This window comes from Ranitomeya imitator, chromosome 1 (assembly GCF_032444005.1).
Source record: "Ranitomeya imitator isolate aRanImi1 chromosome 1, aRanImi1.pri, whole genome shotgun sequence".
Taxonomy (NCBI): Eukaryota; Metazoa; Chordata; class Amphibia; order Anura; family Dendrobatidae; genus Ranitomeya; species Ranitomeya imitator.
The window spans coordinates 807011749-807023980 of NC_091282.1; the positions used below are offsets into that span (position 1 = coordinate 807011749).

General features: G+C 43.9%; 1 protein-coding gene across 2 annotated transcripts in view; it reads right to left on the reverse strand.

The window, feature by feature from the left end:
* The window catches only part of PIGG (phosphatidylinositol glycan anchor biosynthesis class G (EMM blood group)), a 196241-nt gene that overhangs the window by 134542 nt on the left and 49467 nt on the right, over positions 1-12232 (reverse strand). For both annotated transcript variants that reach the window (XM_069739010.1, XM_069739001.1), the window contains exon 7: positions 6830-7047. In XM_069739010.1, the coding sequence (XP_069595111.1) occupies positions 6830-7047 (218 nt within the window). The remainder of the gene's footprint in view (positions 1-6829; positions 7048-12232) is intronic.

The following is a 12232-nucleotide window of genomic DNA, read 5'->3' on the forward strand; positions in this document are numbered from 1 at the left end:
TCCGCACAAAGAATTGACATGCTGCGGAAAATACAACGCAGCGTTTCCGTGCGGTATTTTCCGCACCATGGGCACAGCGGATTTGGTTTTCCATAGGTTTACATGGTACTGTAAACCTGATGGAACAATCCGCTGCGGATCCGCAGCCAAATCCGCACCGTGTGCACATAGCCTAATTCTAAAGGTATGTGCACACGCTTTGGAAAACGCTGCGGATCCGCAGCAGTTTCCCATGAGTTTACATTTCAATGTAAACCTATGGGAAACAAAAATCGCTGTACACATGCTGCGGAAAAACTGCACGGAAACGCAGCGGTTTACATTCCGCAGCATGTCACTTCTTTCTGCGGATTCCACAGCGGTTTTACAACTGCTCCAATAGAAAATCGCAGTTGTAAAACCGCAGTGAAATGCGCAGAAAAACTGCGGTAAATCTGCCATAAATCCGCAGCGGTTTAGCACTGCGGATTTATCAAATCCGCTGCAGAAAAATCCGCAGAGGACCAGAATACGTGTGCACATACCGAAACCCTAACCCTAACCCTACCCCTACCCCTAACCCTACCCCTAACCCTACCCCTACCCCTACCCCTAACCCTACCCCTAACCCTACCCCTACCCCTACCCCTAACCCTACCCCTAACCCTACCCCTAACCCTACCCCTACCCCTACCCCTAACCCTAACCCTAACCCTACCCCTAACCCTACCCCTAACCCTAACCCTAGTTCTAACTCCAACCTTAGTGAAAAAAAAAAAAATTCTTTATTTTATTATTGTCCCTATCTATGGGGGACAAATGGGGGGGGTCATTTACTGTTTTTTTATTTTGACCACTGTGATAGATTATATCACAGTGATCAAAATTCACATTGGAACGAATCTGCCGGCCGGCAGATTCGGCGGGCGCACTGCGCATGCGCCCGCCATTTTGGAACATGGCGGCGCTCGGGGAAGAAGACTGACGGACCCCGCCAGGATTGGTAAGTATAAGGGGGGGAGATCAGGGCACAGGGGGGGGAGATCAGGGCACGGGGGGGCGTCGGAGCACGGGGGGGGAGGGATCGGAGCATGGGGGAGAGTGATCGGTGTGCGGGCGGGTGGATCGGTGTGCAGGGGGGGGGGATCGGTGTGCAGGGGGGGTGGTTCGGAGCACGGGGGGGGATCGGAGTGCGGGGGGGTTTGATTGGAGCACGGGGGGGTGTGATTGGAGCACGGGGGAGCGGACAGGAGGACGGGGGAGCGGAGCACAGGACGGAGGGGAGCGGGCCACAGATCGGGGGGCTGGGGGGGCGATCGGAGGGGTGGGGTGGGGGCACATTAGTATTTCCAGCCATGGCCGATGATATTGCAGCATCGGCCATGGCTGGATTGTAATATTTCACCATTTTTTTAGGTGAAATATTACAAATCGCTCTGATTGGCAGTTTCACTTTCAACAGCCAATCAGAGCGATCGTAGCCACGAGGGGGTGAAGCCACCCCCCCTGGGCTAAACTACCACTCCCCCTGTCCCTGCAGATCGGGTGAAATGGGAGTTAACCCTTTCACCCGATCTGCAGGGACGCGATCTTTCTGTGACACAGCATATGCGTCACAGGTCGGATTGGCACCGACTTTCATGACGCATACGCTGTGTCACAGGTCGGGAAGGGGTTAATTTGTCTTAAATGAAAAAACACAAAAGAATTGTCCTAAAGCCAAATTGGATATAATTCCACACCAAACATAAAAAAGGAGGCAGACAAAAGTATTGGCAATGTTCGAAAAATCTTGTGATGCTTCTCTAATTTGTGTAATTAACAGCACCTGTAACTTACCTGTGGCACCTAACAGCTGTTGGCAATAACTAAATCACACTTGCAGCCAGTTGACATGGATTAAAGTTGACTCAACCTCTGTCCTGTGTCCTTGTGTGTACCACATTGAGCATGGAGAAAAGAAAGAAGACCAATGAACTGTCTGAGGACTTGAGAAACCAAATTGTGAGGAAGCATGAGCAATCTCAAGGCTACAAGTTCATCTCCAAAGACCTGAATGTTCCTGTGTCTACCGTGCGCAGTGTCATCAAGAAGTTTAAAGCCTATGGCACTATGGCTAACCTCCCTAGATGTGGACGGAAAATAAAAATTGAAAAGAGATTTCAATGCAAGATGTTGGATTAAGAACCTCGACTAACATCCAAACAAGTTCAAGCTGCCCTGCAGTCCGAGGGTACAACAGTGTCAACCCGTACTATCCGTCGGCATCTGAATGAAAAGGAACTGTATGGTAGGAGACCCAGGTAGACCCTTCTTCTTACCCAGAGACATAAAAAAGCGTGGCTGGAGTTTGCCAAAACTTACATGAAAAAGCCTAAAATGTTTTGGAAGAATGTTCATTGCTAAAAACTGAAAATGCCTAACCTGATCTTTTAACCGCACCGCCATTCTGAGGAACTGCACGTGGTCCCTGTAAACTGGTAGATGGTAGTACGCATCTTTTAGATCCAGTACCAACATGTAACACCTGGGAAACAAAAGTTTAGTTGTCGATTTAATGGACTCCATTTTAAAAGCGTGATATTGGAGAAATTTATTCAATTTCTGTAAATTTATGATAGTCCTAAAGGGCCCATCAGGTTTAGAAATCAAAAATAGAGGAGAATAAAACCTCGTCTTCTCCTGATCCTTTGGAACTTCTACAATTAACCCGCTTTTTAACTAATTGCTGGATCTCTTTCTCTAAGGCATGTTGCTGAGCCGGAGAATCAAGAGTAGTCAATATAAACTGATTCGGAGGCATCTTCTGAAACTCCACCTTCAACCCTGTTGCAAGTACCCCCAGGATCCAGCTACTAGAAGTTGTCTTGGTCCATTGGTTAAGGAAGGATTTTAATCTACCCCCTACAGGAAGCTCAGTTCTATCTATAGTTGTGTCTACATCTTGATGATGAAGAGGAGGTCCCGAAGTATGCACCTTTTTTCTTCTGTTCCGCTGGTTCCCTATCTCGGCTATAACCCGGGTGGTCAGACTGAAATCTTCGGAAAGGCATCCGCCTTCTAAAGGCGTTTCTAAAATTAGGATTAAACACCTTAGGAAAACCTTTCTTCATATCCTCTGCTTTCGCAAGGATATCATCCAGCACGGGGCCAAATAGGTACTCACCCCTGCATGGAACAGTGCACAACTTGGCTCTAGCCTGTGCATCCCCTTTCCAGGTTTTAAGCCAAAGTGCGCGATGGGCAGCATTCAAAAGACCAGCCGATCTTGCTGCCAACTTCAAAGAGTCCACCGACGCGTCTGCTAAGTAGGCTACTCCTTCCCGGATCTGGGACAGGGAGTCTAACAATTTGTCTCTGGGAATTTTTACTTTAAGCTGGTCCTCTAGCTGACTTACCCAGACCATTATAGATCTAGCCGTACAAGTACTGGCGATCGCAGGTTTAAAGGCTCCTGAAGATGATTCCCATACTTTCTTTAGGAACATGTCTGCTTTCCTGTCAGATGAATCTTTAAGCAATCCTACATCTTCAAGTGGCAAAGATGCGGATTTTGAGGTGGAAGCCACCGCTGCGTCCACTTTAGGGACTTTAACCCACTGGGACAAAAGCTCATCATCAAAGGCGTATCTTCTTTTTGCAGATGATGGTAAAAAACCCTTATCCTGTTTAACCCATTCTCTTCTAACCAGATCCTTGACAGTATCAACTACTGGGAAAGTTCTGCGATTTTCCTGTCATAATCCAGCAAACATGATCTCCTGGGTGGATCTAGGTTCTCTATTGTCTGTGACACCCATGGTTGACCGAACCGCTTTAACTAAGGTTTCCATATTTTCCATAGCAAAGCACGGTCTTCCTTCCTCATCCGAGGAGGATGGCGAAGAAGCATCTGAGCATTCACCCTCCTGTAGAGAGGGGCTAGAATCAGACAACATATCCACACTGATTTTCTCCTTGCTGTCTAGTTTTAAGGGAACTTCTGATTTCTTCCCTAATAACCTCCATTAACCTTAATGTACGGAGGGGAGCTTCCTCTTCTAACGTACGGCAAATACAAGCCTGACAACTTTTTAATATAGCTGTCTGGCAATGGTTCTGTGTATAAGGCACACTGTTCGTGTTTTGTTTTCAAGGCCTTCTTATCCTATACCAAAGCATAGGAAAACGGAATTGTCAGCTACTAGGTGTAGAATCATACATTCACCCAAGGCTGATGAAAGAGTACCGATTCCGGAGGAGGTGAAGTGCCACGTGACTCTGGGGTTCTTGAACTCTGCCTCCTGCGTAACACATCGCTGCTGCGTGAGCGGCTCTTTTCCTGCAGGTGCTCGACGTCCCCTACAGAGGACATCTCAGCGCCCGCTTCCCCCTTGCTGCAGCTCCTTTTTTAAATGAATACCGCGCTTCTCCTCCCGGTCGCCCCCGGAAGTAAAAAACTACTTCCGGGTCACAAGCGCTCCAGCCCGCATCTGCGCAGAAGCGCCATGCTTATGCGACCCAGGGCGGCATTTCCCCAATACCTGGGATCGCATCGTTCCGACCAGACAAGGGGGGGTCTGTACCCACTAGACCCCCGACGCTGCTTCCAGAGTCCCCGATTCAGCCGTTCCCGTGCACAGCGCGGAGAGGCCTGGTGGACAGGAACCCAAACTGGAGAAGCGAGGGGGGGCACCCCTTTTTAACCTGTAGGTTCCTGTCACGGATGGTGGGCGGATCCCTTCTCTCGTAGTGGGTGCTGTCGTGGAGATAGGAAAAGGTTCAATAACAACAGACTATAAACTTGATTTGATAAAGTTTCTAAAGAAAGACACTATGAATCAGATTCTGGTTTATGCATTCTAAATATACAGTACAGACCAAAAGTTTGGACACACCTTCTCATTTAAAGATTTTTCTGTATTTTCATGACTATGAAAATTGTACATTCACACTGAAGGCATCAAAACTATGAATTAACACATGTGGAATTATGTACTTAACAAAGAAGAGTGAAACAACTGAAATTCTGTCTTATATTCTAGGTTCTTCATAGTAGGCACCTTTTGCTTTTGATAACTGCTCTGCACACTCTTGGCATCCTCTTGATGAGCTTCAAGAGGTAGTCACCGGAATGGTTTTCACTTCACAGGTGTGCCCTGTCAGGTTTAATAAGTGGGATTTCTTGACTTATAAACGGTGTTGGGACCATCAGTTGTGTTGTGCAGAAGTCTAGTGGATACACAGCTGATAGTCCTACTGAATAGACTGTTAGAATGTGTATTATGGCAAGAAAAAAGCAGCTAAGTAAAGAAAAACGAGTGGCCATCATTACTTTAAGAAATGAAGGTCAATCAGTTGGAAAAATTAAGAAAACTAAGAAAACTTTGAAAGTGTCCCCAAGTGCAGTGGCAAAAACCATCAAGGACCGTCCCAGGAAAGGAAGACCAATAGTCACCTCTGCTTCTGAGGATAAGTTTATCCGAGTCACCAGCCGCAGAAATCACAGGTTAACAGCAGCTCAGATTAGAGACCAGGTCAATGCCACACAGATTCTAGCAGCAGACACATCTCTACAACAACTGTTAAGAGGAGACTTTGTTTAGCAGGCCTTCATGGTAAAATAGCTGCTAGAAAACCACTGCTAAGGACAGGCAACAAGCAGAAGAGACTTGTTTGGGCTAAAGAACACAAGGAATGGACATTAGACCAGTGGAAATCTGTGCTTTGGTCTGATGAGTCAAAATTTGAGATCTTTGGTTCCAACCACAGTGTCTTTGTGCGATGCAGAAAAGGTGACTCTACATGCCTGGTTCCCACCATGAAGCATGGAGGAGGTGTGATGGTGTGGGGGTGCTTTGCTGGTGACACTATTGGGGAGTTATTCAAAATTTCCATCCGATTTGCGTTTAGTTGGACCATCATTTATTTTTCAACAGGACAATGACCCCAGACACACCTCCAGGCTGTGTAAGGGCTATTTGACCAAGAAGGAGAGTGATGGGGTGCTACGCCAGATGACCTGGCCTCCACAGTCACCAGACCTGAACCCAATCGAGATGGTTTGGGGTGAGCTGGACCGCAGAGTGAAGGCAAAAGGGCCAACAAGTGCTAAGCATCTCTGGGAACTCCTTCAAGATTGTTGGAAGACCATTTTCGGTGACTACCTCTTGAAGCTCATCAAGAGAATGCCAAGAGTGTGCAAAGCAGTCATCAAAGCAAAAGGTGGCTACTTTGAAGAACCTAGAATATAAGACATAATTTTTTGGTTAAGTATATAATTCCACGTGTGTTAATTCATAGTTTTGATGCCTTCAGTGTGAATGTACAATTTTCTTAGTCATCAAAACACAGAAAAATCTTTAAATGAGAAGGTATGTCCAAACTTTTGGTCTGTACTGTATAGGTTTTACTTTAAATCACTGTGGCGTTTCAGAGAACATGGTAGAAAGCACTGCCAGGGACAAGTTGACTAATCGAACAGATATATCCCCATCTGGTCACTGACTGAAATTGCATGACCTTTAAGTCTGCTTACGCCAGCTTGTCACTCTCCAAAAGGAGAACAGCCCCATTGTCCACACTGTATAGGGAAGACGGCAATTTTTGGGGCAGTACGAATCAGCTGACAGCTACCTTTTAAAGAGCCCATTGACTTTCTCAAAAATAATCACAAGGTTAAAGAGCATGGCCATTTTATGAATAAAAGGTCAAGATAATTTCCCCTTGTAGATGTTAATTGTGAATATACCCATCCAGTAAGGTTGAAGCTGTCAATACTCGTAATTCCCCACAGTTACGTACATGCAGTAAAAAGGAAACAGTCATCAGAAGCAATACATTAGACATTTAACAGATGAGATCATTCTACCTCTAGCGTTATAATGCCTCCAACTGTCATTGAGTAGATGTCATACTCTGCAACTTGTTTGCTTAAGGACATGCTGAGCTTCTGCAGGGCCTCTAAATACTGTTTGATTAGTTTTCTGCCAAGGTTCGTAAGAACTTCTGAAGTATTCCCATCAAGGTAAAGCTTGATCCAATTTGCATGCAACTTTTCTGCACTCTTAAATTTTTCTACACCATCATCTGAAAATCAATAACATTCATTTATAAAAAAATGTAGAAGATAGATCATTCATGAGAAGACAATATTATGCCAAAATTACAGTTAGCAATATCACAATTGTACGATAAGTAGAGTGTTCACACCAACTAAGAATGAAAAAATAATATGTGTGTTTATTGCATTCACCTACTAAAAACCTGGGCAAACTGCAGTGCGGTGGCCATATCCATTATATTCCTGTCTGGCCTGAGGCTGCCACCATGTGGGGGGTCTAGATGGGTCATCATACTGCGTGTGTATGGGGGCCTGTCATACTGCGTGTGTATGGGGGCCTGTCATACTGCGTGTGTATGGGGGCCTGTCATACTGCGTGTGTATGGGGTAAATATCAGATATCTACAATTTTTGGGGACAATCCAGATAAGAATGTGGTTGTTGATACTAATGTTGATGCTTTAATGACAGACAGACGACAGCTAAGGGATCTTTTATTTAAACGCACCAAAACCTGGTGGAATAGTAAAACTCTTGAACAGTACCTACAACGTAAGCTTGTCCCAAGAGGGTTGCGTGTGCAAATATTTCCCTCCTTTATTGTTGAGGATATGGGGATTAAGAATAAGTGGGAAGAAGCCTGTCAAAATTGTTCCAAAATATTTCTGGAACTATTAATTTCTCTTGACCAGAAAAAATTGGAGGCAATAGAGGGGCAGATACGGATTACTCAAGATAGACTCAAAGAGAAAATGTCAACAGTGGAAATGACTGCATTTGAGGAGGAATTGGATAGAGACTATATAAAATGGGAACAAGATCTTAAGAAAACTAAAACTCAGAAATTCCAGAGAGATCAAATGAATTACCAGCAGAACAGGGTTTACAGGTGGAGGAAGAATGAAAACCTTACCCGTACCAACTCCATTGCTTCAGTCTCAAGTAGCTCTTTGCATATGATATAGAAGGGTTAATAGTTTGCCTTTAAGTGCCTTTTTGCCTTTAATTGTTAGAATTACTAGAATCTGTTGATGCAGTAGTCTTGGTGTCTCCACTTCAAGGAGACTACACTTCTTATCATGTATGTTCTCAATATTCAGTCACAACATGTTATTTGGTACGTGATAGATTAAAGGTCAGTATGACCCTGGGTGATGGTGGGGGCTACATGAATTGCATTGAGAATTACATTTGTTGTAAATGGTATAAAATATTGCTTCTTGCTCTATTACTTCAGATAAAAGTGACTTGCTCACAGGATGTGTGTGAGGTGTCTTTTTGTCTCCAAGCGCGCTTGTAAAATGACGGGTGTAACTCCACAATTTGGTCTCACTGGTGATCTGTCAGCTGACATTGGTCAGAACGAAAACAGCTACGACAGTTTTGGCGCCCAACGTGGGGCCGTGTAACCAGCACTATTCGGAATCCGTATGTGGGAGCTCCTGGGAGATTGGACATGCAAAACACCAGCTGCAGCAAGGTGAGAAATATTATTCTTACAATCTGTTTTGCACTTGCAATCTCTCATCTGGATCTCTCCATACCTCTGGGTAAAGGGCTGCGAACACGGTTCAAAGAATCCACATCACCAGTGAGTTTTGTGTTTTGTCTGTTTATGTCCGTATGAGATTTGAATAATAGAGTAATAATTGTGATAATTGTTATCTGTATTTTCTGTCAATATCCTAATTGGTTGTGTATTTGTTTAGTGTGTGTAATACAGAGCTGGAATAGACTATGTGCAGTGTTGTTATTTTGGCCATTTTGGATTGGCAGTACATTATATGAAGCTGTATTTTGTATTAGGGCCGTGGTTTTTGTTGTTTGGCCTTAAAGTGCTTTCAGAGTGTCAGTGGACACTGCTGCAGTTTTTGTTATATAGAGTTGTGTTAATTCCAAAGTGCAAAATAGGCAGGCTGTGTGAACCTTGTATGTATGTCTATGAGAACCTCTGAATGAGATAAGAGGTGAGTAAATGAGTATAAGGGATAAATAAGTAAATCCCTGATTGATTAGGGGTTCCGTTAGGTGTGGTCCTCTGTATGTGACAGAAGACATTATTCAACTCCGTTTGAGCTGAATTAGGTGGAGTGATTGAGATAAGGGATTTTCTTCTTGTAAAAATCAACTGAAAAGTGAAAGGAAAAGAAACAACAATCCCTGAATGAGCACGTATGAATGAGTGATCACATAAGTATCATTACTTATCTAACTGTTGTTAATTGTCCAGGATGAATGAGTTGTGGATATTTTTAATGTACATTTAATTTACATCTGAGATTCAGTGAAACCCGTGTTATATATGGTTTGACATTGGATAGGTTTCTATATGTGTTTTGGCCGGATGCGGTCAGAATCAGCTTATTCAAGTTGTGCAGTGATCTGCCTGTATAGAGAAACTGTTTTTAATTCCGAGAGGATGAATGTTTTGTAGAGATTAAGTCTGAAAACTGCTGCATTCTGTTTCTGTGTGTAAGACAAGCTCTTATCTGTGTTTATACCTGATGGGAGGGGCGAACCCCTGTGCGAATTGTTTTTGATTTCTCCTCTTTGTGCTGCGGGCCAGAGGAAAGGGGGCCATGCAGCTGTGCTGAAGAATATGGAGTTGTGCATATTCTGTCCTTGGTTCAGTACACGCTGAGAGATTTGTGTTTAAAGCAATAGTACTGTATGTATTGAAGTAGAAAGAAATATGGTAAGTTCAAGTTGGAATTTGAAAGTGAAAGAATTGTGCCTATTTTAGAGGAAACTTGTAAGTGATTGAAAGATTGGTAAAAGATTCACCTGCTTCAAGTTGAGTGATTGATATATAGCAAACTGAGGATCAACGGAGGAGGTAGCCAACTGCACGGCTGATGTAATAGGTGGTGTAACCTGCTACAGTCAGCCTACGGCACATAGGTGGTCTAACCTTGCCGTTCCATGGAGCTGTGCTAGCCAGCTGATCTACCGGGTGGTAGGTGGTTTAACCTGGCCGCTAGAATCCTTTAGGTCTACCGGGTGGTAGGTGGTGTAACCTGCCCGCTAAACCTTGACACTCGCTCTGACTTGTCACGTGTTGCAACCCTGGTTTAAGGCAAGGCACACTAAAAAGGGCATTTTTAGAGGTGAGTTGTCTGAGCGGATAAGTTGAAGCCATGGGCAACTTATTCTGTGTGCAGTCAGGGCCCCCAATGGGATCCAAAAACCGCTGTACAGATTGGAAAAAGGAAGCAGTGAAAGATGTGAGACCAATATTGAAAAAGGCAAAAATGCCAGAGTGTGGATGTTGGGATGTACAAAAAGGCACAGACAAGGGAAGAAAATAGCATGTGAATAAATGGCATCTGAGAAAGTGCAGCAGGACGGAACTAAGGAGTATTATGAATGTTTTGATGCTTAAAAGTCCGACTATGACTGACACATTACTGTTACCGTCATACCTTTGTATAACCAGAGACCAAGACAAGACAGATGGACTTGTAAACATTGCGGTCAGACAAACCCAGACTGGAGAAATACTTGTATGATCTGTGCTGCAACCCAATCTAAGTGAATTACATTGAATCCTGTCCAGACAAGATCACATGTAGTGACATAAGAAGCTGACACAGGATTGTGGTTAGTGGGTAGTGGAGACATTAACTTTTGGGGGGAAGCTGACAGTAATCCTTTTGGGAAGGAGCTGTAGACCAGCATGTCATGTCACCCCCAACCGGTCATCTAGTCACCCCCACCACCAGAGAACCAACCACATCAGGTAGTGTAAGACAGATACAGGAGTATTATCCCTGGAAGCCCTCTGACTAGCTAGCTACGCTAAAATAATTGGCTGACCCTGAGAACAAACCTTTCCCATTTTACAGACAAATAAAGACAATATGATGGACGTATAAGTGCACCTGGGCAGACCTAGAGAGTTGGTGGGCACAAAAGCAGGTGACGTACTAGGATGCAAATTAAGACTTTTACAGATGTGACAAAAGGAGAGAGTGTAGAGATGTACTTTGGACGGTTACAGCTGAAATGGGCAGACATGGGGTACAGTCCAGTAAACCCACTTGATGTTAAAATATTGGTAAATACGTTCATTAACAGTATGACCAAAGGCTTACGAGATGCAGTACAGACAGCCAGACCTGAATGGAGAAATGTAGATTAAAAAGATCTCATGAAAGTTGTTAAAGGAGTTGAACAAACTAGGACAATAAGACAACGTGTCATGTATGCTGGAACACGAGGAAAACAGTAGAGACGTAGTAAGGGACCTAAGGATTTAGAAACAATGAAATGCTGGGATTGTGGAGAAAATGGACACTCAGACCAATCTTCCACCTCCTTCACCTTCAGACTAGGATACTGACAACCCAGTGACAAATGTGTGCCCTGTTCTTGTCCCCTCCAGACCTGGTCCTGCCTTGATGACCACCATACCAATGTTGGTAGGGAAATAGACAGAATTCTTGACCGACACTGGGGCAGCTGGGACTAGTACACAAAGACTTGATACTGCCAGACATGATTACTGACGAGACTGTGAAATACATGAGGGTAGGGGGACAAGCGACTGAAACCCCTATGACTAAACAAGAAAATACTAGAGTCACGAGACAGCCAAGAGGTGCTTACAAACTTATTGTTAGTGACAATACCCCTATAAATTTGCTGGGAGCAGAGTTGAGTGCTGTCTAGGCCACTATACAGTACTCTCCTGAGGGTATTACAGTCACAAGTCTATTTCATATAAACACTTGGGGCAGAGGGACGCCAGGGTCTTCCACGTGCACATTATACCACAGGTAAATCATGCCCTATTATAGTTACACTTAATTCCATTCATTTGCCAGGTTAGTAGTTTCCTTACACAAGATGGTATAGTTACCGTCTATTTCTAGGTTGTCTTCATATGATATATAGTTTTTTAGCCATTCATTATATTGGCTCAAACCATAGTCACTGTTTATTTGTCTTTTCCACTTCCTATACCTTATCACAAGCAACTGGCATTGATATTTGGTATTTTTCAAACCCCTTCTTTTTGTATTTGGAACTGTTAGTTATGGATTTATATAGGGATGTTACTTTCTTAGAATTGTACATTGCTGTGGCCTATGGCATTGTGCTCCCCCGTTTTATGACTCAGTATATTTCGTAATTATATATATAATTTTCTTTTGGTAACATTTTGTGAATCAAATTTAGTTTTTTTTTAAGGGGTACTCTACCCAATCA